The sequence below is a fragment of the Haemorhous mexicanus genome, chromosome 13 (assembly GCF_027477595.1).
Source record: "Haemorhous mexicanus isolate bHaeMex1 chromosome 13, bHaeMex1.pri, whole genome shotgun sequence".
Lineage (NCBI taxonomy): Eukaryota > Metazoa > Chordata > Aves > Passeriformes > Fringillidae > Haemorhous > Haemorhous mexicanus.
The window spans coordinates 21081951-21109494 of record NC_082353.1 but is presented as its reverse complement, the minus strand read 5'-3'; the positions used below and the strand labels follow the sequence as shown (position 1 = coordinate 21109494).

General features: G+C 44.5%; 1 protein-coding gene across 11 annotated transcripts in view; it reads right to left on the bottom strand.

Moving 5' to 3' along the window:
• Positions 1 to 557: 557 nt before the first annotated feature.
• The window catches only part of IQCH (IQ motif containing H), a 53807-nt gene continuing 26820 nt past the window's right edge, over positions 558 to 27544 (bottom strand). For 8 of the 11 annotated variants that reach the window (XM_059858728.1, XM_059858726.1, XM_059858729.1 and 5 more), the window contains 3 exons: positions 16600 to 16720; positions 15394 to 15680; positions 9091 to 10088 (listed from right to left, as the gene is read on the bottom strand). In XM_059858728.1, the coding sequence (XP_059714711.1) occupies positions 9516 to 10088; positions 15394 to 15680; positions 16600 to 16720 (981 nt within the window). In that variant the 3' untranslated portion in view covers positions 9091 to 9515. Of the gene's footprint in view, positions 3680 to 4926; positions 5036 to 5102; positions 5533 to 6708; positions 6771 to 7298; positions 7425 to 9090; positions 10089 to 15393; positions 15681 to 16599; positions 16721 to 27544 lie in introns of those variants that run through there. The other 3 variants (XM_059858730.1, XM_059858737.1, XM_059858733.1) reach the window with 3 other exon arrangements.

The following is a 27544-nucleotide window of genomic DNA, read 5'->3' as shown; positions in this document are numbered from 1 at the left end:
GCGATCCTGGGATTCGGTGACAGACATGGGTCAGCCTGAGCCCTGCACCGAGCGAGGAGTGGGAGCACCACCAAAAAATGGACAGTGGTGTTTTTAGAAAGGTTTTGTGGACACCAGCAGCACCAGCCAGGCTCAGGAGTGTATCCAGCTGCACTGCATTTACCTGTTTACCTGGCAGACCTCCCTAAAAACCTTCCTTTCAAGTGTCAGACCCCTTCAAAGGAATATTTTAAAATCACAGCCTGTATTCCCTTTTTCTAAGTGAAAGCTAAGGTTTTGAACCATTTAACATTCCATTTGAGAGGGGGGGGAAAAGTCCAGAAAACAGAAAGTGAAACAGATTTTTTTCTTTCAATAATTGCAAGCAATATCTCAAACTCAGCAATCTTAAACCGTGGAGCTGTCCAGTATGAACATGCTAATTAATCTGTTACTACCCAACAATATACCCTGATTATTTACTGTACTACATGTGTGTAGAACAAGTAATTATTAATCATCACCAGCAACAAATTTCCCCTTCAAGTTCACCTCCCTGTAATTAATAGAGCATATAGTTTAGCTTTAATATCTTTCTTTAATAGTGGCTGAGGATCGGAAAGTCGGAATGTGGTACTGTGCTGAAGGGTTGAAATAAAGTATTGAACTTTAAGAGTGACAGATACAATGCTGTTGTGTTTCATTAATTACATTAATGAAGATTGTCAATGATTGTAGTTCTTAATCTTTTGCTCTTCATCAATATAACAAAATCTGCAGTCTAAAATGAAATACAGAGGATCTGTACAATGTAACAGGGGGTGCCTCACAGCTACAGGATCCCGTTGTTAAATGGATTTGATATGAATTTTTAAGGATAGCCTCAAAAATCCAGGGGTTTGTTACCTTAACCTAGAGAGAAGGCGGTGAATTCTCCTATCTTGAGGTACTGGAGATCTTCCAGGAAAGAGGGAGGGGGAACATTTCATTTCAGAAGATATCTGGAAGTGGTTCTGTTGATAAACTGCTTTTTTTTTGCTCTGTGCTCAAGAGATGTCATTCTAAATGTGGAAATGTGGGCTACAAGCTTTTTTTATTTCTTTTATCCAGAGCTTTAAACCCAACCACCTAAAACAGGAGACCCAGTTTCCAGTCTCATCAACTCCAGGTAGCTCTTTCAGGAGAATGACCTGGTCTGTGCTACACTGAATTCTGGCTGAAACAAAATCCACCAAGTGCTGCCAGTTAAACAAACATCTCCATTTCCAGCTCTGACTCCTGGGGAGCACAAATCCTTATTTTAACTGTCTGCATCCTCTGCAGTTGCTGCCAAACCTGCTGGCCCTCACCTGCTTCTATGAGCATTCCTCCACTCCCTGCAGCTGAGGAGCCAGCTCCAGCTTTTGCCCAAATCTGGCATTTTTTTGGGGCAGTTTCTGATGAGAAGCCACACTTGGGCCACCTTTAATCTTTTGCTTCACACTTGTTCTGTTTTTCTTCCCATCCAGCTCACGTTCTGAAATTCAATCTACAGTTCAACAACTCTATTACTCTTTAAATGAGTGGGAATAAATAATCCAGTAGTGTGAACAGAATTATATTCCTGACTTTTAAACAATATTATAATTTAATTTTACATCTGCAGCATTGCTAAAAAAACCACATTTTTGGCACCAGCAGCATGGGAGCTGAATGTGAGAGACTGCAGAGCAGTTTTCAATCCTTCCATCAGCTCAAGGCTCAGAAGTGTTAGTAGTAATTAAAAACTTTTTACCCCCTCTCAAAATACATTTCACACTTTGCACACGCTGTGAAATCTCTCTCACCACGGGAACTTTCAGGTCACTTGTTTCCTGCAAAAACAGGTACAGTTTTCTTTTGTCAGGGCAGAACAAAGGCAGGAGGAAGTGCAGGTTTCATTTCCTCCTAGGACACTGCAGCCTATCAAGTGCCAGTGAACTAATGAGCCTCTCAGACCTTATGTTGTTCTGGCTTGGATCAAGGCTTCCTTTTCCTTAACCCTTTGGAAACCAGCTCAAGTGCAGCTGAATTCCACCTTGGCAAAGTCTCTGGGCTATCCAAGCCCAGCCCCACACTGATGTAAAACAACAATAAAACCAGGAATTGAAATTCTCCTGTGGATTTTTATTTGGAGCAGTAACCAGCATTTATGCAAATGTTTTCATCTGCCGTGAATTAGTTCTGTGATAAAGTAGAAGAGGAAAAAACTCCACAGAAAATAATGTCTCATGCTGAGGGATCAAAGATTTGCTATCAGGACAACTGGGTGCTGATCTCGTGCAACTGTTTGGTCTTGTTTAGTATTTGTGTTAAAACTGGTTTTGCCTGAACTTCTTGGGAAGTAATCCCAAGGATACTTGCCATTCCTAGGATAACAGTCTCCATGCAGTGACATCTGATCTTCCCTAGTAAAATGTGGAATGTGTCTGTTGGGATATTAAAGATGTGATTGATACAGATAATGTTACAAATATAAAGTTGTCCTTTAACAACAGTGCACAGCAGTTGTGGCCAAAAGGCTCACCAGTGTCCAAAATACAGATGGACAGACCTGCAAAAGTTGTGGAATTCTGGGAATCACAGTGCAAGTAGAATTCTATTGATGAATTAGTGCTATTAATGTTCTTTTTGATAATTTGAAAATGACCACGAAAGAACTGCTGCAAAACTCTTTAGATGACAGAAAAAGCAGCATAACAATAGAGATGGCTCTGCAGAGGAATGTGGGTGGCTGGTGGCTGATGAAGTGGGGTTTAAATTAAGGCATTTATAGGCAAAAGAACCATGGAATAGTTTGGGTTGGAAGGGACCTTAAAAATCATCCAGATCCAACCCCCCTGCCATGGGCAGGTACACCTTCCAGCATCCCAGGCTGCTCCAAGCCCCATCCAGCCTGGCCTTGGACACTCCCAGGGATCCAGGGGCAGCCCCAGCTGCTCTGGGCACCCTGTGCCAGGGCCTGCCCACGCTCCCAGGGAAGGATTCCTTCCTAACATCTCAGCTAACCCAATCTCCTTCAGTTTGAAGCCATTCCTCCTTGTCCTGGCACCCCAGGTCCCCCTGAGTGCTCTGTCTGTCTTTCCTGTAGCCCCTTCAGGGGCACAGTGAGCTCACCCCAAAGCTTCTCCTGTCCAGGTGAACACTCTGAACAATCCCAGCTGTGCCAGCCTTTCCTGCCAGCAGAGCTGCTCCATCCCTCTGCTCATCCTGGTGGCCTCTGGACTCCTTTCCTTTCAGTATTTCAGCCTGTTGGAAAGGGAATTTGAGTTCCCAGGGCTCTTTTCAGTGGATCTGCTGCTCCTGCTCGGAGTCAGTGACAAAGGCAGCACAACCCCATCAATAAGATTTTTAAGCCACATGCTGAACTCCAGGAATGACCACAGGGACATGAGAAGCATTAGGATGATCCTGTGCTTTCCAGCCAGAAAGGTGGGATGTTCCCAGTGCCACAGAGATTTTCTGTCTCAGTTCATGTTACTTCACACACCAGCTCAGAAGGAAAACCAAACCTGTTCTTACAGATGAGGAAGCATTTCCAGAAGCATAAGGAATGAGGCACTTGAACATTTTCTGTTAACTATTCTTTCAGAGCATCTGCTTCCCAAGGTTGCTCTTCTTCCAATCTCAGTTTGTTCTCTGCTGTAACTCCTAGAATTGCTTCAATATCTCGAATTGCCATCTGTAACAGATTCCAGGAATACAAGTTATTTAATGGGCATTATAATGGAATCCAGCAGCCAGGGTGCACAGCTGGCAGTGCCTGCCTTGAAGAGGTAACAGGGTTACACGGGACAGGATGCACCAATTAAATTTAATATTACTTTGGAGACACTGGGAGGAATTATTAGTAAATATGTACAAATCCCAGGTAAATAAAAATACAATTTGTACTCCTAATTAACTAACAGGTGTTTTATTTCACATATGTTCATGCACAATGGAGAAAAGTTCTCTCTTTTATTTTTCCTCAGTGGTTGCTTTTCATTCCCTCATACTGAAAATGGGATTTTTTTGTTGTTGTTGTTTATTCTGTAACATGTTGAAATTTAATTATGTCTTCCCCAAAATCTGTCATTTCACACTCTACTGGAAAATCCAGTCAGGGTGGAAAGAATCTGCTATAAATTATGTGACATGACTGAAGATAGAAATCTAACACAGCGTTCCCCTTCAGCTTTCACAAAACACACACAGGACCTTGGAAAGTTTTGATAAAGTTAAAGGTGATGCAGCTCAGCAAAAGAAGCTCCCTGTGGGCAGCTGAGCAATTCTGTGGAATCAAAAGCAGCTCTGTGAGGAGGGCTTGTTCCAGGGCACGGGGTTGGGTTGATGATTCCTTGCTGGCTCTGGCTGCAAGGTGGGGGAACCTCCCCAGGGTGAGCCCCTGTGCTTTGTCCTCCCCCTCTGGAGCATCCAGGGATGGGCACATTCAAACAGCAGAGAAATCTGGGAGCAAAATCCACTTGGGAAAGGGATGGCGGGCTGAGGGTGGGAAGGAATGGATTAGTGGCTGCCTGCTTAAAAGAAATGAGTGTTAATAATCCAAGCAGTTATTACCAACTGAGAGATTTGTTTCTAATTTAAGATTCTTACCTTGATGGCGTCCCTTTAAAATAAAGCAGGCAATTGTGACAGAACTGTGTGAGGCAGTGCCAACAGCTCCTTTGCTCTTCCAAAGGACACTCAGGAGCATTAGATTACAAATAATTTCACGCTCAAGGATGTCTCTTTTCAAAGAAAAAGTTTCAAACTTAAATTTAACTAACGGGTTCCGTGGGAGACCCACTACACTGACCCAGACACTGTAAACCACACACAGCCAGTGATAAAAAAGGAATGGTTTAGCACTTGTTTATGATCCAGCATGAGGTATTTGCAGGCCTTGTACAGAAATTAACCAGGATCGTTAGTTAATTAACACCTCACCTTAAAATTGGTCTCGCCTTGCATATTAGGTGCTGATATTTCTTGATGGATGATGAAGAGATTGCGAGCAAAGGTCAGGAGGACCCCCTGGAGATCCTCTCCGATTGTTCTGTTAATGATATCCAAACAAATGAGTTTACCAATGATTCCCTTCACATGCTTAAAAACAATCGCCCTCTCATTTGTGCCTGCCTGGTGCTGGAATTTAATGAGGATTTTCAATCTCACAAGGTGAAAATCTTCAGGGAGATATGAAAGATGAGGCTCCATTTTAACTTGTCAACAGAAAGGATTTGTGTAATAAATAATTTTTATTAATCAACTTAGCAGAAGTAAATGGAGAGGTTTCAGCTACTCCAAGTAAAAGGTGACTGCTGAGGAAGGACTGAGGCAGCAGAACACTTGAGACACCCACATCACTTGGGAAAAACTTGCTTCAGCCTCCAATTTGGGAAACACGTTTTGGCAGGATCGACATTCCTTGGACTGTTGCAGCTTTGGAGGCTTTGGTTTCCCAGTGGTCCACACAGACTCCCCACACCTTGTGCAACAGGGAATTACACTGAGGAGTAACGTGCCTCATTTGCTGGAACCGACCACAGACCTCTGATGGAATGAAATGGGTAATTCTCAGAGATGTTTCAGGTATTTCAGTTACTTTATAAGCTCCAACTCCCACAATCTTGAAAAGATTTCTCAATTAAGGCTATGAAGTTGCACTGAAAATGTGATGGCAAGCAACAGGAATCCTCTTTGTTGCAAGCTGAGTTTATTTCTTCTTGTCCTACTACCAAAAAATCAGATTTTCCCTTCCTGCAGAGGCTTTTTCTGTGCTGGGAAATCTTTAGCAGATCCCATTTCTGCCCTCCCTCTCCTTTTTAGTCTTTCCATGTCAGTTGTGCTCTCCAGAACTCTAAACATTTTCATTGCCTCCCTCTCACAGAACAGCAGGATTTCTTCCAGCATCTCCCAGGATATACTGCTTATCTTTTTCCACAGGATCATGACATTGTTTAATTCACAGATCCTGCTCCCAAAACCTCCTTGTTCCTCATATTCATTACTGCTCTCTAAATGTAATTTCTTCCACCTGGTTCCAACCAAACCTCATTCTATTTCTCACATTGTCCTTCAATTTGTGGAGATCATTTTGAATTCTGTTCCTGCCCTCCAGACCACTTGCAGGCACATCCAGCACTTGAAGAAGCTGTTTTGTTATCCAGGTCATTAATGAAATAGCTGCAGCACCAAAGGAATACAGAACAGGCTGAGAGCACAACGCTTCAGCTCCTCACTCATTACATCCTATTTGGGCAGGAAACTTGGGCAAGAACAATGTAAAAAGGCATTTAACTTCACCCTCCTTTGCCTCCTGGAAGTCAGGCTTTTAATAATGTTGCCTCTAAGAGCAAGGCTGTGCTAATCCATGGGAGAGATTGCTCCTGAAGGGAATGCCAATTCCAGCAGCTCCTGAGCCTGCAGTGCCACCAGCCCCTGGGCTCAGCACAGCCCTGGCCTTCTTTTATGGCTGAAATCCACCCCCAAACTCCCCCAAAGGCCAGTCCTGGGAGAAGTCAGGGCCCTTCTGTGAGCAGGAGGTGACAGCCAGGTGTTCAGGCTGTTCATTCCCTCCCTGGCCTTTGTCACTCCCTGCACACCCAGGGAGTCCCCAGCTCTTTGTGACCCTGGGTTGGGGACAGTCACACTTGCATCATTCCCAATCTGTGTCCCAGGGTGTCCCCAGGTCTTTGTCACCCTGGGTTAGGGACAGCCCACACTTACATCATTCCCAGGCTGTGTCGCTTCTGGTCTTCATACAACACAAAAACTGTTCCTTGCTTTTCCTGTTAATTAGGACAAAATTGCTTTATTTATCCTAAAATAGTGGGAATTGTAATAAATCTGTTACAGTAAGTACAGACCCAAACTAAGGAGGGCTGGTTTGGAATTGTGTGTAAGGAATTCTTGCTCAATTTAAATAGATTATTGCTCTAACTTATTGTAGAGAATACAATGAATACAGCAGAGTCTATTCCACAGCAAACCTTTGGGTTTCAAAGCAGTAAGAGATGGTCAAAAGTATCTTAAAACTGATCTCCTTACACAGTCATCTTTATCAAGAAGCAGGTTAACCCCCAAAAGTCTTACACACATTTAAATTGAAAGAAAAATAGGTGTATGTGGCACGTGAGGACATGGCTTAGTGGTGAACATGAGGGTGGTGGGTTGATGGTTGGATGATGTTTGAAGTCTTTTCCAAGCCTAACAATTGCATGACTTACATTGCTAGAAGTGGTTTTATCATAAAAGAATTTACAAACAAAAATTCTGCAGAACCAATATCACATTTTTCTCATTTTTCCTGTTCATACCTGGAGGTCAAATCCGATCCCATGAGCTTTGCACGTGTGGAGGAGAAGGTTGTAGGAGATCCCTGAGAGGCTGGAGTGCCTCAGCTGGCTGCTGGCCACGGCACACCGGGGGCTGCTGGGGGCAGGCTGCAGGGAACAACCCGGGATTGCTCATTGTCACACCAGCTCCTAGCAGAGCCCAACAGCTGAATTACTGACCTTTCACCCAGGATTCCTCACTTTCACACCATTTATATCAGAGTCCAACACCTGAATTACTGACCTTTCACCCAGGATTCCTCACTTTCACACCATTTATATCAGAGCCCAACACCTGAATTACTGACCTTTCACCCAGGATTCCTCACTTTCACACCATTTATATCAGAGCCCAACAGCTAAATGCTGAATTACTGACTGACCTTTCACAGGGGATGGAGAGACAGGACAAGAAATGGCTTCAAACTGATTGGGTGGGGTTAGGTGGGACATTGGGGAGAAAGTGTTCCTTGTGAGGGTGGGAGACCCTGGAATTCCCAGAGCAGCTCTGGCTGCCCCTGGATCCCTGGAATGTCCAAGGCCAGGTTGGATGGGGCTTGGAGCACCCTGGGATGGTGGGAGGTGTCCCTGCCCATGGCAGGGGTGGAATGGCATCGACTTAAAGTTCCCTTCCAACCCAAAGCACCCTGGGATCCTGGGATTCCATAAATGGCTTTTTGCCAGGGAACTCAGCAGAGAGTAAGGCTCCATTTGGAGGAACTCCTGTTCCTCTCAGGCTCTGCTGGACACAGACATTTCCATAAACCCCTGTTTGATAGCTCAGATCCAAAGAATTGCTCCAGGAACCACATTTTGGTGTTTTCACAGCTTCAGTGTTCACTGAGCTCTGTGAGGGCACTGAATCCAAGCTGGCCTTGGACATTCCAGGGATCCAGGGGCAGCCACAGCTGCTCTGGGCACCTGTGCCAGGGCCTGCCCACCACCAGGGAGGAATTTATTCCCAATTTCCTCCCTGGCCCTGCCCTCTCTCCCCCTTGGATACAGGTTGGTGCAGCAAGTTTAAACTCTCAGCAGTGCCAGAAGAACAGAGGTGTTGCTCTGAGGAGCTCTGAGCAGAGCTGTTCTGAACCAGGGCTTTCCTGGTGGTATTTTTAATGTCCCTGGGAGCAGGGACACTGCACATCAAAGCCTGTAATTTACAGTATTTTCCCTAAAATGATATTTGTTTTGACATTGACTCATTTAAGTTGACATAGCTGAAATCCTGATCTAATACATCTCTGCCCGAAAATTAATCATGTTTATAATATTCTGAGAATTAATAACACCCATTGCTCAAGTCATTAACTTAAAAAAGGAGCTTCCAAAATCTGTTTCTCTGCAGTAGGGGACCACAAATAAATGAATGCTTGATAAAATAATCCAAGCAGCAGTTTAACAAGCGTAAACTTGAATGTGGCTGCAATAACACAGAACTATTGTTTAAGGGTTGGCATCAGGTTGATGAGGTGCTTATTTCAGCTACAAAGCATGCATACACATGCATAATGAACTGCAGGATGAATTATTAATGTGTTGCTTATTTAGCCTCATCTGTCTAGAAGATAATGTATCCTAACTATAATGAGTGATTGGTTTTGTACATAATTACAGGAGCAGCAGTATCTAGGAAATTTGTTCTTTCAAAGAAGGAGTTCTAAAAATAAAATCCTCGCACAAACTGCGGGGCTGCTCCGTTTTATCAAAATCAACCCTACCAGCATGGAGAATATCTAATAAATTAAAAGGGACAGAATCATTATTAACATCATAATTTTACACAAAGTGTTTTACTTAATCATTCATTACAGATCATGTGCAGTAAAAACATTTGTCTCTTGGTTTGTTTCTTTTTCTCTTTTCCTGGGAGACTGCAGTCTTGTAGTTAACTCTTCAGGAGATAAAAATCTCAGAAATAGGGAAAGAATTAAAAATAAAGCATATAATAATAACAATTTATGTTAATTCTGACAGAATTTTAATTAAAAAAAGTTGCTACTTGATTACTTTTCATTTCTAAAACTTGGACTACTGGGACTAATCAGATCTAATTTACTTCTCCCCAACTAAAAGTGGTTGCTTGACGAGAACAATGGATCAAGAGCTCGTTAACCTCTAAATTACAGCTCCATGACATTTTTGGAATGCTGATACATTCCCTTCTCTATGGATGGCAAAAAGAGAGCTGTGAATCTTCTGTCAAAATATGGCAAACAGCTTTTGTTTTCTCTCCATACGTGTATGTACACAGACACTTGTTATGCTGACTTTTCTAAAGACCTTTCTTCCCATTTTATAGAACCCCAGAATACCTGGGGGGGAAGGGACCCTTAGGCTGATCCCATTCCACCCCCTACCATGGGCAGGGACACCTGGGACACCCCAGGGTGCTCCAAGCCCTGTCCAGCCTGGCCTTGGGCACTTCCAGGGATGGGATTGTTCCACTGTAACTCCTACTGTGCTGTTAGCCCATGACTTCATGAACCTGGTAAAATCCAAGAGCAGCAGTTTAAAATCTGAAGGGAGCAGATTCAGCTCCTCTGGAACAGAGCATGACCTGGGAGTGCCATGAATGGTTCTATTTGGGAGCACATCACTGCTTACAGGTTTTGGCCCCTGGTGCTGAACCCGTTGGCTTTTACTCTCCTTTGCTCCCAGAGGTGCTTGCAGGATGCTGGAGCCACGATCCAGATTTCCATCTGTCAGGTACACCAGGAGCTGACTCAGGGCCAGCTGGTCACTGTAGCAAAGGTCAAGGTCTGTTGCCCACACCTAATCAAAAACAAAGAGGGGCATTCAAATAAATCAAAAAGAACATAAAGAAGAGTAAAATTCAGCAGTTGTGAAGGAACATCTCAGCCTTTTTTTGTTTGTTGGCATTCCTGCTTTTTGCTCCCTGGTGCTGGAGCAGGGTTGGCAGTGATGAAGATGTTAGGAAGGAATTCCTGGCTGGGAGGGTGGGCAGGCCCTGGCCCAGGGTGCCCAGAGCAGCTGGGGCTGCCCCTGGATCCCTGGAATGTCCCAGGCCAGGCTGGATGGGGCTGGGAGCAGCCTGGGATGGTGGCAGGTGTCCCTGCCATGGCAGGGGTGGCACGGGGTGGGCTTTAAGGTCCCTTCCCAGCCAATCCATTCTGGGATTCTGTGATTCCACAAACCACTTCCAAACAGGAACAGCCAGAACTCTTCTGTAACTTCAGAAATAATCCTTCAGGGAGGCTGAGGGAAGCACCATGGGTTGCTTCTGCAAGGCTCCTCCACCCCAATAACCAGAGCTTGGTTTTCCCAGGAGCTTTTCCCACTTTAAAAATCCCTGTGCCTACCCTGCCAGTGAGAAATGTTCCCACACACCAAGAGCTGCCCTACAGAGGACCCCTTAAAACAAATCTCCCAGTGAACAACTTGCCTCAGCCCTGGAATGGTAAATGGACTCATTATAAGGATATTAAGGGGTCAGGCAGCCAAGGCCTCTTGGAAAACTGGAGTTAATTTCAGAATCATATGCACAGAGTAATGCCCTTTGGATAATGGGGAATAAATCACCCCAGTAACAGTTGTTAATGTCTAACTGCCAAGTATCTGTTGCTGTATTAAATATCCTATTTGTCAACTTAAATATTTCCTGCTGCACGGTCTAAAATGCAAATTGGATGCTAATGGCTGGCTTTACTTAGTAATAGGGGAATGTTCCCCAATTATAATACTTAATTTTCTTCAATAACTTATTGTTTATCATCACTTCTGTGAGACAGCAGGAACTTTGCTGTCCATTTCTCCTTTTCCAGTGTGTGCCAACCTTTTCAATGAACCAAATAATAATTAGAAACTATTCACATTGTGGGAGTGTTCCATTAATTTTGATAAATATTATCAAAAAATCTGTGTCAACATGTCCTAGATCTTGTCTGAGCTGGGTTTTACCCTCTCAATTAAAACTTTGCCCTCAGAAAGAAGTGACAAAGCTGCACGAGGGAACCGGGGAGTGAAAATCTTGGATATCTGAGGGCTTTTCACTGGCTCCAAGTGAAGTGTTTGCTCTTAATCCAGACCCTGCTATTACATCTGACCTCAAAATCCACACCTGAAGCTTTGCTGAGCACAAACAGAGCTGCAGGAGGCAAGGGGACTAAAGGGGCACCATAGAAAAGGGAAAGCCAAAACATCCCTGTGACTGAAGTGAGTCCCAGAGCAAAATGCAGGGAATGGGCTGAGGATTTAACAGCAGCTCAAACATCAACAGAGCAGCCTGGCAAAGCTAAGCAGCCAGCAGCAGGGGATGGATCCATTCCCCCTCCCAGGGACCCACACAAACCCTACCAGGCGTGGGGCAGATCCCACCTGGTCAGTGCCCACAATTCAAACACGAGCAAATGACATTGCTTTCATTTCAGATGGAGATAAAACCCAGTAATTACTTGTGTGATCCATTTCACACCCTCTAAACAAAGCCCCAGCATGCCAGGCTGGCTCCAGTGCCCAGGAGCTGCTCTGGGAAGGACAGGAGCTCCCCTGGAGCCCCTGGGAATGGCTCCAGCCTGCCCAAGGAGGGGCTGGGAGAGCAGGGAAGAACACAAAAAGCTTTTAGCAGGGCCACTTTTGTGCTGGAAATGATGAGATTGACCAAATACTGGTTTAATGAGTTGCTGTTTGCATCCAGAGGGGATTCAGTAGTTTTTGGGTGTGATTTCATCATCTCAGCCCCATTTCTGCTGCTGCCTGCAAAATGAAGAGTTTGGATCTACGGGGGGATGAAGGAAGGTGTCCATCCCCTCCCCTGCTGTAACAAAGGAGAGCTCCAAAACCTCCTTAAGCTTCGTGTTCTCCTCAGGTAAAGTCATTGTAATATCTTGCATTTTCCAGTATAAGGTGTGGGGAGGAGAAGGAGGAGGAGGAATAGGAGGAAGGCAAACATGGCTGGAAGCCACCTGTCCACCTCCTTTCATGCCTGAGCCTGGGGCTGAACCACCCCTGTTGGAACTCAGAGCAGCCAAATGGTCACTCCTTGGTGCCAGCTGGGATCACCCCCAAGGATTGTTTTCCTGGCTCAGGGCTCTCTGAGAACACTTTGGTTGTGGCCATGTCCCCTCCTGCCCTGGATGTGTCCCAGAACATCCCTGACGTGGGGGAGAAAGGAAGAAGGATCAGGTGGCACAAGATTTTCCAGCTTTATCCTAGCAGGGGATTCCCTTTTGCCATGGAAACACAAAAATGTCCTTTAAATCCCCTTCGTGCTGCTACAGAAATGGGAGCACACAGGGCCTGGACAATGGGTCTGGCCACAGAAATCATCTCCTCCAGTAAATCAGGAGCTCTTAGAGATGACCTGTGCAAAGGTGAAGATTAAGTAAAGAATGATACAATCCTACAGATTAACAAACATCTATGATTGAGCCCATCCCCATTTTCTGAGCATACACGATGTAATTGTACACATTTATGATTGGGGGTGTCAAATCCTGACAGGACTGCATGGAAAAATAGCAGAACACAAGGAGTTTTCATCTGAAATGAGGGAGGTTTCAGAATTCATGTTCAGAAATTATACTGGAACAGAACAGCCTAGAATTGACACTTGATTTTCAAAGTCCAAAGGGAGTAGTTAAGATTTTAAATAGATTTAAGACTGGTTTTAGGTCAAGCTAAGCACAGAACAGATTAGGACTCTCCAGAATCCCACCCACGGAAAAAAAAAAGAGTTAGAAACATCCTGCAAGACCTGCTGGCTGTTTATCCAAGGAAACATTTGCTTCCAGGGGATCCTCCTTGGGCACACACAGCTCCAGAGCCGGCGCTTTGTGCTGAAGACATCTCCAGTGAATAAAGTCACAATTATGCTGGAATTCTTTACAGCTTCCATAAAAACGCTTCAGCTTTAGAATGTAAACTCGAGAAGGGAAGGAAACATAAATTCTTAAAGAGTTACTAAATTACAGCTCGGCTCTCTCTGGTTTAACTGTTTTATCTGCTGCTGCTATCGACGGCTGCGTTACTGTGAAGAGCACCCGCGCTAGTTTTAAAGAAGTGCTTGAGTGATACTGTAAAAATGTCAATTAGTAAAATATTAATGCAGCTGGGGCGTTGGAGAGAGAGCGGCTTTGATGACTTTTAAACCCGGCAGGAGGATTGATTGGGGCGGTGCTGGCAGGCTCTCCTCCGGCTGCCATCTCGTGGCAGCTGCTGGCATGGGCTGGGCTGGCCCAAAAACTCCAATTTTAGGGCTCTGCAACTCCCCTGTCCTGCTGGATACAGCGGTGGGAGATGGTCGGTGGCAGCACCGCGGCTCTTGTTGGAAAACAGCACATAAGAATGTGTTATGTTCTGTCTGGAGAGACCTTGGGAGGCTGTGGGAATTGTCCAAGCCCAGCACTTTATCCAATTTATTATTCCCTACTACTGCTGGGAAAGGCAGGGGCTGTGCAAAAGCCACCAGACCCATGGAAAAGGTGGCTTAGGATCCTGCTTCTCCAAATTATTATGTAAGGAAGTGGATGTGTTTAAATATTCCCACTCAGTCCAGTGGATTTATTTGGGATCTGACAGCACTGGGCAGGATTTCACTCCGAGGGGCCAAGGCTTGGCTTGGAATGGTCATTGTGGGAAATAAAGTGGGAATCAGAAGGGATTCACTCCAAATGAAGGCACCTCCACTTCTTCCCCAAGACACTGAAGACAGCACCTCCATCTCCCTTGCCCTCAGGATCAAGGCACAGGTGCCTGAAACTGAGATGGAAACAAATTCCTGAGGCAGACAGGGAATTCTGTGGAGTCCCAGCTTTCCCTGCCCCTTGGATCCCGTGGCAGCCAAGGCTCTGTCTTCCCACTGTGACAACACACATTGTTCCTTATCCATCCTTTTCTCCTAGTGCTCCAAAGATCAACATTTTCTGTAAAACACACTTGGAAAGAATTCCTGAGTGTCCTGTACTTCCAGGAACTGCATCTGAGCCTCCCACCTACTGCATTCAAGGGGACCCTTGTGAAAGGAGGGAACAAATGTTCCAAGGGTCTGACAGGATTTCTTGTTTGCCAAAAAAATGGTGCTTTCAGGAACACAAGCCTTTGTGTGATCTCTCTCTCCCAAGACAGATGGCCTCATTAATTGCCTCCACATCCAGTTAAATTTAAAAACCTGTGCTTAAATAATGTTAAAGTTGTGGTACATGCTGATAAACACAGGAAATGTTAAGGTAAAAATCAGCTGGGAACAGGGAAAAAAAACCAAGAGGGAACAGACAGGAATTCTAAGAAGCCACAAGAATCACCAAATGATTTCATGTGTCCTTGTTTGTGCCAGGAAATGTCACAACCTTAATAATCCAGGAAACAATCCTGCATTTCAGCAATTGGCAGAACTCCCATGGATTTCCACGGGTGAGGATGTCATCCCTTCATCTTTTAAAGAACTTTCATGGAACTTGTCCAGCACGGCTCATCCAGAGTTCTGATTGCAGTGCCTGTGCACATCCATTTTGGGAGTCAAATACAGCTGGGATCTGACTTCCAGAGCTCACAAACTGCTGTGAGGGCCAGGCCCTGGCACGGGGTGCCCAGAGAAGCTGTGGCTGCCCTGGGCCCCTGGAAGTGTCCAAGGTCAGGTTGGAGGGAGTTTGGAGAAACCTGGGATAGTGAAAGGTGCTAGGATGAGGGGTTGGAATGAGATTATTTTTAAGATTCCTTCCTACCCAAACCATTCCATGATTATTCTGATTCTCTGGTTCACCACTGTCACTCTCCCCATGCTGTCAGTTCTCAAAAACCTCAAAGTTCCCCAGCTCTCCACAGCCTTAAAATCCAGGGGTGTTCCCTTTTACAGTCAAGCACATCCTAAACACTGAGGTCCTCAGTGAAAATTCCAGAAGGAAACAATGTCAGGAGACTGAAAACCAAGGAGATGCCTCAGGTCTACATGGGATGTTGTTAGAATACCCCCGTGCTTCCCTCAGCTCGCATGCCCCCGAGTTTGCAAATTGTTTGTTCCAAAGGGCAAAGCTTTCTCCAGGTATTTCTTGGAATTCCACGGGAAAGGTGGAATTTCTCAGTCTCAGGGAGACAGGGTGAAGTCCCAACCTGCCCCACTCACCTGCTGCTCCCCCGTCTGGGGATGGGTGAAAGCCACAAAGTCCACGGAGAAGTAGCCGAGCACTCCTCTGGATTTACAGGCCTCCCCAACTTTCAGGCAGAGAGCTTGGAGAGCCTCAGGATCCACGGAACGCTGTGGGATGGTGGTGCCAGAAGATCTGAGGGGCCCCTCAGCGTGGAGCTGATCTCCAGATGCCAGCAGTGTCACCTCCCCCGTGGGCTCGATCAGCAGATCCACGGTCAGGTTGGTGACGCTGCCCGAGGACGGGAAGGCTTCGATCACCCCACCTGGAATTGGACAGGAATTCCCCTGGGATCAAATCCAGCAGTGCTGCCCTGCAGAGTGCACGGGATGGAGCCAGCAGCTCCAGGAAAAACAGCAAATCTGTCAGTGCAAGGGGAGCAGCAGAGCCAGAATCGTGGGTCTCTTGGAGGAGGAAGGAGTTGAGTTAGTGGCTTCTCATTCCCACTTCCAAAGTGGATCAGTCCCACACTGAGTGGAAAACAGGCTCTGGGCTAGCAGGAGAGAATCCAGCTCAGCACCAGCCCAGAACAGCTGGGAAATGCAATGCTGGGATTTGGGGGATGGTAACTCCTGCTGGGAGCTCATCTTGGAGACTCCCATCCATGTAATGGTCTTAGATAAGAGTCTGCCCGTGGCATTTGCCCACAAGAGGAATTTGGCATGGAAATAACAATTTCCAGCATGGTTTTCCATAGGAAAATCACCAAGGTAACTGCCTGGCATTCTGGATTTGCCTTTGCCTTGCATATGATGCCATAATCCAATTTGTTGGGATAAACAGCTATGTAATAAAATTACTACTAGCTGTGTTGAGTGGCATTGTTTAAAAAGAAAAATACCTTCAAGGCTTTGATTCATCCTTGCCTCTTCCATATAGAAATCTATATATTAAATATTCTCACATTCCCCAAATGTGACAGCCTTTGGTGCAGCACCCAAGGATGAAGGAGTTGGTGCTTATGGGTTCAGAATCCAGGATTAATATGGACTAAAAGCTTGGATAGGACAAGTGAATGACAGAACAGTGGCCCATAATTCATTGGTAAATGAACATTTGAAGCATAATGGAGATATAAAAGGAGATAAATATTTAAATGGGCCCAAGACTAACAAGAATATGGCAGACAATATGGCATAATTACTCCTTCTAACACTTCCCAGCGACTTTGCAGTCTTATTTACCTTGAGTAAGAAATGTTTGGAGGAATTTTTCCCATGTAGGGAATCGTTTCTCATTGACTGGCTGTACGTGCTGTGCTAAAAGGCCCGGCAGCTCCTGGGAGATCTTCACCAAAGCTAGCTCCTGCAGAAACAAATTAAATAGAACCACAAGCAATTTTACTACAGAAATGAAAACTGCTTGTGGGGTGATTAAAAACCAGGCCTCCAACAGGCAAAAAAAAAAAAAAATGTGGTTACTGTTTACCCACAGTCAGGAAGCCTTTTTTAATTTTTCTGCTTGCTCCTCTTCCCTCCTCCTGCAAACTGTCCTTCTCTGAAAGCCAATCTCCCCTCAGCACAGCATCTCTTGCATTATAATTTATATCAATAATTGGATCTGGCATCTGAAAATGCCAAGTACTTGGTAACTGCTTTGGGATCAATAGCAGCAGTCAATAACTTGTACATTGCTTGTATTTTGAAGCAGCATATGGAAATAGTCACATGTGCCAGCAATAGTTTTGCTGGTTCTATGTTTAAGCCCTTCTATCAACCCAAATACCCTTTAGATAGGAAAAAAAAAAAAAAAAGAAATAATCAAGTAAAAGCATTTCTAAAGCAGGAGATATCCCTTTAAATCTGTAAAATATCTGTAACAAATTCCCAAGGGCCTGTGTCTTTGGTGGGATTTGATTAGTCACTCCACAGCTAAAGCAGCTTTTTTCCTAGTTTTAAATTCTTTATTATCACACACACAGCCCAGCCCCATTAAATACAGCAAGTAACTGCTCTGCTTTTACTGCTCCCCACAGTCCCAGAAGAACAGGAGCATATAAAGTGCAAGGACCCTGACTGGATTGCTTCAGGCTCCTTTTCTTGCTGCTTCATGAGCCTCCCCCTGCTCCCCTGGGGCTCTTTCCTCTGTTTTCCACCCCCTCTCCTCAGCCCCCCGTGCTGCAGCAATGACCAGCCCTCCTCTGGCCCTGCCAAGGTCCTCAGCCACAATCACTTCATCCCAGGCTCTGGAGGAACACGAGGAAACCTTATGGCTGACAGCTAAGAATAGCAAATAAAAAATTAAAGCTGTTTTTTCTGGAGCAGTGAGTTTGTAGAGATGGGCTTTGTCATGGAGCACATGATGGAAAGTAACCAAAAATGCAAATTCAGAATGACTTCACTGGGATTTGCCTACCAGCACGAGGAGGATGGAGCAATGATTGGAATCACTGGATGGTTTGGGGGGGAAGGGAACTGAAATCCCAGCCAGTGCCACCCCTGCCATGGCAGGGACACCTCCCACTGTCCCAGGCTGCTCCAAGCCCATCCAACCTTGGACATTTCCAGGGATCCAGGGGCAGCCACAGCTCCTCTGGACAACTGGGGAATCTGGGGTGGACCCTGCATGCAGGAGAGCTGGATAAACCCTGCTGCTGGCTGCAGGAAAGGGATTTTCCACCTGGGCCTCAGCTGCCCAGCCATGGAAGGGGGACAACTGAGGGGAAAAATACCTTAAAAATATGGGGGTGCTCAGATGGTGGTGCTGATATGGGATATGTGGGATCCTGTCATATAATAAGGAGAAAAAGATGTTCTTGACTTAAAAAAATATCACAAAAAAGGGGTTAAAAATGGTTTTAGTCAGTAGATCAATACATTAAGCAGCACAACCTCATGGCAAAACCAAAGGAGCACATAAAACGTGAGATCCAAACTCAGAATTTACCCCAAACCAAAGGAGCACATAAAACATGAGATCCAAACTCAGAATTTACCCAAAACCAAAGGAGCACATAAAACGTGAGATCCAAACTCAGAATTTACCCCAAACCAAAGGAGCACATAAAACATGAGATCCAAACTCAGAATTTACCCAATTTCAGGTCTTTACCCTGCTCATTTCCTGAGGATCTGAAGGAGGAATTTGGGGTTTGGATGGCTGAGCTGACTGAAAGAGCAGAGCAGTGAGCAAATACCCATTGGCCTTGTGTGGGTTTGTATTTGTGCTGAATTATTGCTGAGCCAACAAGGCACAGGCTGAGGTGGCTCATGAAAATCCTCTCATCTTTGGAGGGAGGATGTGAGCCATGATGGATGGCCCGGAACTGCTGCCCCACAAATCAGTTCCCAGCTGGCAGTGCACTCAGCAACACCTCTGTCACTTCCCCCTCATCCCTGAGACCTGCTGGCTTGGGGCAAGGAGCAATTTAAACAGAAATATAAAAACAAACAAAGCAAGAGGTGTGCCGTGGCTGCCTGAAAGATTTTGATAAATCACAGGGTGGGGGAAAAGCCCAGGAATCTCTGCTGGATGTGGAGGCGTTTGGGAGTGCTGTGCACAAGTTTGTGTAAGGAGCAATTAAAGTGGGACACGAATTTCTAGTGCCACAGCTCTGAGCTGTCTCTCCTTTCACACAGAGCTGGAGGATCACACGTGCCTGTGGAAGAAACCTCCCTGACCTGGCTGCAAACTCAGGCACAGCTTCCAAGGAAATTTTCTCTGCCTTTTGAAAGTTCTTCTTGCACATCTAAGGATGGTGCTTTAGGATAACAAATCATGGAATCCTGGAATGGTTTGGGTTGGGAGGGAACTTAAATCCCATCCCATTCCATCCCTGTCATTATCCCGGGTTCCAACCTGGCCTTGGACGCCTCCAGGGGTCCAGGGGCAGCCACAGCTCTGGTGAGTGTGAAGGATGTGAGCACCAAACCTGCCTGACAGAAACAAAGCAGGATTTTAAACAAATCACCAATCCAAGAAAATCTGCCAAACCTCCCCTGAGCCCCTGGCCGAGGTGGCAGTGCTCTGAACAAAGCCTGGGCACTCAGGGTGCTCACAGAAGGGAGTCACTCTTGAAGGACCAGCTCCTGGAATTCTGGTTGGAGGGTTTTTTTGCAACTGTAAGCTCTAAAAAGGCAATAATCCTGATTACAGGGAGTTTTAGTAGGCAAATTCAAGCCCAGATCCAACATTCACTCGTGAAGTCAAACCTTTTAAAAGGATCAGTGCTCAGCTGGCTAATTTCATTTAAATTGGACAGTATCTCCAGCAGAGCCTACCAATGTTTTCTCACTTGATGTGGCCCAAAACAATCCAGGACCACAGGCTCAACAGAAACAGGGAGTATTTGTTCAAACCTTGCAGCTGATGTTTCTTAGTAGCAGTAAAAATGAGCAGCCCAAACATTGTTTACATCATGTAGAAATCTTTACATCTCTCCAAATTGGTTTAGCACCTTTTTATAACAATGAAGAAGCACAAAAAAAGAAAAAAAAATACAGCTTTTTCCCACTAACTGAGAAATATTTTCTCACCGTTCTGCAAAATGAATTTTGAAAGGTTTTCTTAGGCAGTTGCAACACAAAAGTAGGACCAAGCATGGCAGGTGTTGAAGGCTGTGGTAGGAAATCAGCTGGAGACAGAAAGAAAAAGAAAGAAAAGCTGAAAAGCTGGTTGAGAAGAGAAATAAATAAATAAGAAGAAATAGAAACAGAAAGAAAGATCTGGGGAAAGTGAGAGGCTGCAGAGCAGGCTGCGTAAGATGCAAGGCTTTTTAGCTAAAAACCAGATGGAAAGGAAATTATTTAGACCTTGCAAGCAAACAGAGTGCAGAAAGGAACTCTGAATTCCTTTAAAGCAAAGCTGAGTGAGGCAGAGAGGAATAAAATCAGCACAGAGCTCCTGAGCAATACAAAGTGCCACGACTCTGCTGCAGTCAGTGGAGCTGTGGCAATTTATGCCACTTGGATGGCTCAATGACAATTCCTGCCATTTATAAGCACATCCTTTCTCTTGTGAGCAGTGGAGCTGGGATAACTTACTCCAGTCTGGGTGGGAACTGGTCCAGCCCAGCTCGTGATGTCCTCAGTGACACCAGCAACCATGGAAGAAGCCAGTGACTGCTGCCCAAATAACTGCCATTATTTCCTATTTTTGCAAATTAAACTGAATGGACACTTTTGTCCTAATTCAGACAGGCCCACCCTGGCCAGAAGCACAAAGCACCACAGTGAACAGAATAAATGGAGAGACCTCTAAAACTGGGAATGGCTTTGGAAGCAACACACCAAACACCCTCTATCTGCTAAAAGCTTGCCACCTGATTTAAAGCCCAGGCTTTTCACTGTTAACTGCAAATTTTAAAATTAAAAAAGTGCCAATTTTGCCTTCCCCAGAGCTGGGAAAGCATGTTCTGAGCTCGGGTCCCATCATGGCAAACAGCCGTCATTACCGCCTCACACAAATGCTTTTCCTATGTAAAATTGCTTTGTAAAATATTTGCTCCATCTGCTGAAAGGAGCAGAGACAATTTTCCCTGATAGCTAATGGCCCATTTCAGCTGCCTGCCATGGAGGGGGTGCTGAACACTGAGCCCACAATCCTGCACTCGCCTGGGCTCATCCTCGCTCGCTGCCGGACGCGGGGCCGGCGCTGCTCCCACTCAAGGGGTTTTGTGGGGCTGGGGCACATCTGCCACGCTTCAATAAACCCCACGGACAGCCCAGCCCCTTCCAGACTCCCAGAACAAGGAGCTGAGCTCCCTTTCAAATCTCCAGCCCCTCAAGTGCTGCTCCTTTCTTCACGCCACATGGGGCCAGGGCTCTGCGGCCGGGCTGGCGCTGCCGCTCCGCACGCCGAGGGTTTGGGCACTGAAAGATCAAGCACTTCTTTTAATTCTAAATTCAACCACAGACACACAAAAACCCCACAAAGCCCCCTCTGCCCTGCTCCAAACCCCCTCCCGAGGGCTCCTTTCATTGTGCACTTTCCTATTTAGCATCCATTGAAAAGCACATGTTTACATTGTGCCCTGAACTACTTCAACATCTGCTAACAGACCAATAAAAAATAAATAAACCAGGATTGTTTAGGAAGAGAGATCCTTCCTATTTCCTGCAAACACTCCGAAACTGGCAGCAGCAATTTGCTGCAGGATCCCTGCTCAGAAAACCATCTATGCAGGGAAACCAAAAATCAAATCTGTGCTGCAAAAATCAGCCAGAAAAAGGATCTTCAAAGTGCTGTGAGCTCCTCAAATAATTCTGCTTCTTTATCCACTGAATGGTAATTTAAGATGAGGATAAGTTTATTAGTTAGTTTGCTTTCTAATCCAAATAAATATTCCAAATTGTTTCTTTTGCAAGGTGCATCCTGCATGTTCAAGGTTCCCCACATCTTCCCTCAAAGCAAAGAAAACATAATTGTCACGATCCTCAAAAATCTCTTTTCAAAACAATAATCATGTATTCATTTCAAAGGCAGCATTTGTAAGTTCAGGACACTGGGAGGTTAATTCTCATACAAAATGAGATCAGGAATGTTTGCAGGCATTTTCCTGAATTTTAGAAATATTTCTGCAAGTGCATTTTCTGTATTTTAGTGAGATTTCTGCCAGTGCACAAACAATTCTGATGCCCTCAGATGAAAATTATCTTCCCAATTAATTGACTTTCCCCTTTTCCCATCTCTATAAATTTACTACACTTCTGTGACTTGCTCTGCTTTGTGGTTTGCACCTCTAAACAAAATATTCTAATGAATTTCGAAAATGTGGTTTTAGAAAGAAAAAAACCTTATATGGAAAATCCACAGTCACTTCCCAGGAATTTTATGGAAATTGCTGTAATGCTACAGGAATTGTCAGACAAAACCTGCATTGTTTTTCACAAACAACACACACTTAAATTCCCTTTATTCCCAGAGTTGCCTATGCGTTACTTTTTGGATTTTAGCAAAACAAACATTTTTAAAATAATCCAAGCAGGCATTTTATTGGCTGCACCAACATTAAGGCATTTCAGATTTCTTTAGTGCTCCTGCTTTATCCTCTCCTTCCCCACTGTTATTGCTACAAACTGGCACTTAAATTCAATTGATTCAAAATATTCTGGATCCATATGGCCTCAAACCCTGGAGCTGAAGTTCTGATATTGCCTCACTGCTGTTTTCTAGCATTTGCCTCTCCTCCAGTCCCCAGATGGTGGAAGTAACATTTAAACCTCCTTTTCCTCTGCCTTGTACAATAGACCTTGGCACCATTTCAACTGTTTACTCCGGTAATTAACAGCACTGATACCACAACAATTACAACTCCTACAATCTTAGCACAATAATGCTATGAATTAGTGAGAGCTAATGGCTGGAAGGTATAGTGGTTCCAGACTGAGATCTGTGCATTTCTCGAATAAAATAAAAGGTAGGAACAGCACGCTGGCGGTAGACAATGATTACCTAGTAATTAGTTTACACAAAGCTTCCTATTTAATGGCAAAACGCTGTAATTAACGCGTGACAGAAAATCAAAGGGTACTTTGTAAGCATATGAAAAATTAACACTGCAGGCCTATAGCTTTATGTACTGATTAGGAGCATATTAAATCAATAGGACACACAGCCCAACAGCTTGCAGAGCCCCTGCTCGTGGTACAGGGATGATATTCTGGGTTTCACCAAGCCCAGGGATACAATTCTGCTTTATTTCACCTCAGATTTGCTCATCACATGCAGATAATCTCAACAAACTGAGGATCGTTGGCAGGTGCAATGAATATTTCAATTATTTGCAATAATTGCTCTGCTCACACTAAGAAAACCTCCAGCATTACTCCCTTCCATCATCGAGCTCTTCCTGAAGTCTTTGGGCTCCTTTTCTTTCCCTATTGAACGTGGTATCAGTGAGAAGAAATGTTAAAATGCTGGAAATGCATTTTCTGGGGATCTGTCAGGGTTTCTGGCCCTCGTCAGGCTGGAAGAATACCACACCTGCAATCCCACGTGCACAGCTGGCTCCTTCCTTAAGAACCCCCTCCGTGGGCTCTAGGTGTTACACTCAGATCAATTAATAAAAAGTCAGGAAAAAAGCAGTGTTAGGAAGCTCTGCTGTGTTCAAAGGGGGTCAGAAAGGAGTGTGCTGGCAGTGGCAGGTTTCTGAAATTACATTTTTGATGGATTGGTTTTATCCTGATTTGTTTGCACACACATCCTACTCCGAGTTCCTGAACTCAGTAAAGAAATGAGATGTGGAAATCTCAGTACATGGAATTCATCCAAGCAGGACACAATCTGCTCCCCACTATTCCTGACTGCCAGCTAATCTTAAAATTCATCTATTACTTACTGCAGCACTTTGAAAAGCTGACCAAAAAAAGGTTCATTTGAAGGAACATCCTGCATTTTGCTTTCCTATTTCCCAACAGCAATCATTGCAAAATCCTGCAAGTGGCATCCAAATCTTGTTTTGGGTGATTCAGACCAAAAGTTGCCCAGAATTGTCACCTTTTGAAAAGATTCTAATTTCCTCATTGTAATAAATTAACTGAGTTACAGCCTGTAAGAAAAGAAACAGAGACAAAATCCTCTGACTCAGCTGGAGGAGTAAAACTCAAACATTTTTCTAGCAGGGGCTGCCCAAGTGCATTAAATATATTTTTTCCCCTATGACAGATATTTGATGGAGAGTTTTGAAATGGCTGTGTAGCTATCACCAGTTTTAAGGGTTTATTCAGAGAGTATTTGTTGCTTGTTTTTCTGTGGCTTGTATCCCTGGATTATCAGTTCTTTATCCCTTTCCTGATGTTTGTTCTTTTCAGACTTGCTGCTAGATAAACTCACATCATGTTGTTGGTCCTGGTGGTTAATTAAGTCACAGGGTAATAAAAGATAATTCTAAAATTAATTTCAGTAGTAATCTAATCTAGTGATTTACTACAATTCCACAGTTACACAAGAGGATGGGATCCTACAGTCCTGTGTTATTTATATAAAGGGGGTGTTAAAGGAAGAAAAAAGGCAATGCCAACAGGAAGGAGATGTTCTCTTTGCCCTAAAAGGGAAGAGTTTTGGGAGTTTGAGTCCTAAGAAAAAGGAAAATATGAAGACAGAGTGAGCTTATCCATTGCTTGGATACTCTCCCAGCCTCCAAGAAGTCAGAATCCCTCTAAGGCAGAGATTGTGTCAGCAATAATGAGAATTTTCCATGAATTTAGAGTCTCCCAGCAAAAGTCCATAAAAGCTTGGGTGAGATTTTCCAGAATCTGACTGACTTTGAGCAGGAATGAGATGCCCAGCTACACCATATATTAATAAAGATTATGGATATCTTTATCTAGATATTCCAAAAAATTATTCACTTTTTCTTACAGCAGCAAAGCCACTTTTTGTGCTATGCATGGAGTGACTGAAGCTTGAATTAGTACAGAAAACCTGCAGATGTTAAAAATGAATTTATTTGTTCCCTACAATCATCATTCACCCTACAAGATACTGAGTCTCCTTATCAGATTAACTGTATTAATTCTTTTTTTGTGCACAACTAGGGACTCTGATGTTCTCTTCCACGCTGGAAGATGTCTCCAGAAACAACCCCACAAGTGCCAAAAGTACAGCAGTTCTCTGGATATTGAGCCACTGGAGTCTGGGCCTCAGGATGAAATTCCTCTGCTGACAGGCTTGAGCAGTGCACAGGGGGCTGATGGACTTGGAGACATTTTGCAGTTTATGAATTCAACCCTTCCTGCAGCTGCAGATTAATTGTTCAGATAACTCAGAGGCTGCATCAAGTTAACAAGGTGAAACCCATCCATAATCCTGTCGTGCATTTGGGCCTGCCCCAATGTTGTATTTGCACTGAGGAATCTAAAATCAGGCTCATTTTTAGCTGGAATAGATTTTTACACAGTTCAAACTCACCAAGTCCATTATGTTTAATCTGTTGCCTACTCCACGCCACTGAGGAAAATCTGGGTGGTGTGTCTTAAACTGCTATGCAAATGATGCTATTTGTAAGTATTACCATAATTTAGTGCTTACAGTCATGTTCTCATTTCTAATAATTCCACCAGAATGGAGAGGCTTTTCACTGTGCTCCTAGCCTGCAGGATAGTCTTTCATCAAGAAGCTGAATTTTTTAATAACCTGCCAGCATCCGTTTGTGTGTGGCAGTGACACAACATCTTCATTATCAAAGGAACCAGGTCCCCACACTGCACCAGGACATGAAAGCACAAACTCCTGCTTTGATGTTTAAATGTGGATCATTACAATGGTGTTCCCTGACAAAGGAGTGTTTTAATCCCCTGCTCTCCTGTGTAGAGGCTCGGGAGGCTGCGGGTCCTTGTTTCAAAAAGAGGGTAAACGTGGAAGGCAGAGGAATTGGAGAAGTGTTCAAGGTGCTCAAAACAGCAGCAAGTTCCACACTTGGGAATCACAGAAAGGCTGGATTGGGAGGGATTTTCAGGATCATCCTGATGCCTCAGGTTTTAGCTTTTATATTTTTCAGGTTCTGTGCTGCTTTAGTGGGTGGGTCTGGGCTCACATCAGGGGATGGTGAGCTCTGTGCACAGAGCAGGGAGACAAAACAATTCCTGCTCCAGCTGGGCACCAAGGACAAATGAGCCAGATCTCAGCCCAGGAGCACAAACCCCGTGGGCTGGAGAGAGAAAAACAAGCAGGGTGGGAGTGCCTGGGCTAAAGCTGGGCTGGGACAATGAACTGCAAGGTGCAAATGGAGCAGAGCTGAGCCCAGGGAGAGACCCCGTGCCCGGCCGTGCATTTTGGGGCCATTTTGGGTCATCTTGGGGGCAGCCCTGGCTGGGCTCTGGTGCTGCCCAAGGTGGGTCCATGGAGGAGATCCTTGGAATCAATCCCTGCTTTATTCTGGAACTCTGTCCAGCCCCTGCTCCGGGTCAGCCTTCCCAAGGCATCAATTCCATCCCATCACCTTCCACCATCCCAGGCTGCTCCTGTCCATCCTGGCCTGGAACACTTGCAGGGATCAGGAACCCAGAGCTTCTCTGGCCAGCACTTTGCCAAAGCTCATGTCAGCATTGGCCTGGAATTGTCTTGCTGACTTTGGGAAATGAGATTAAATTCATGATTCCATGTTTATTTCCCAACTTCCAATGTGTGTCTGCATTTAAGGGTTTCTCACTGGTTGTATCCAAGCTCGAGGCAAATGGAGTAAATAGGAAAACCAAAGGAAGTCAGGGCTCACTGTGTCCTTTATGCAGAAGCACTCAGGAAAAGAATGAAAAAGGCACAGAAAGAGGGGATGTCACTGATATCAGGGACAGCCCTGGAGCAGCTGGCTCCTTGTTGTGTCCTGACTCAGGTGCTGGGAGCAGGCCCTGGATACATCCTGAGCTTTGTGTCCCACTGGGGTGGATTTTCAGGCTCTGCTTCATCCTGCCTGACTTGCAGATCAGAGGAATTATCCCTTCAGCTTTCTATCAGGAACTCTGTTTTATAATGTGGAATTATTTTGTATCTGTCAAATGCAGCAGAACTGTAATCAGCCCAATTTGAAACTTTAATATACAATATAATTCAATCAACCCCAAATTTCAAACCCGTTTTGATTGAATTAAAAAAAATCAGAGGGGCTATAATGAGTAGTTTATGTAAATTAAACAATTTTTCTGGATACATTCCTTCTGGCTTTAAAACCATTACATTAGGAATGAATTTGGCAAGATATACAGAAATATCAAATGCTTATTGAAATTAACACATTTAAATACCAATGAATATTTAAACTACAAATAGTTCTTGGAATGCCAGAATAATGAAGTGTGGGTTCACATGGATTTTTCTGCAGTTAAAATGGATCATCTTCCAGCCTCTCAATCCTGGGGATTCTTAGGAATCCAGGAGTGCCTGAGTTCATGCTCTAATGTTTCCCTTAGTTAGATTTTAATCGATGGCTCTCCTTACCTGAACACCCCTGGTAATAAAACTTGCAGGAGTTTAATGATCACCAAACCCTACAAGTGTTGTCTCATACAGGTTTAAAAGTTATTAATGAGGCAAAACATCCAGAAAAAATAATCCATAGAAAACCAGCTGAAAAACCAATCAGTTTGTATGATTTCAAATTAGTGGTGTTCAGCTATTTTAATCCCAATTAATCTTTGTTTCAATAATTCCAGATTTCTATGGAAATAATTCCAATTTTCTATGGAGATTTGGCTG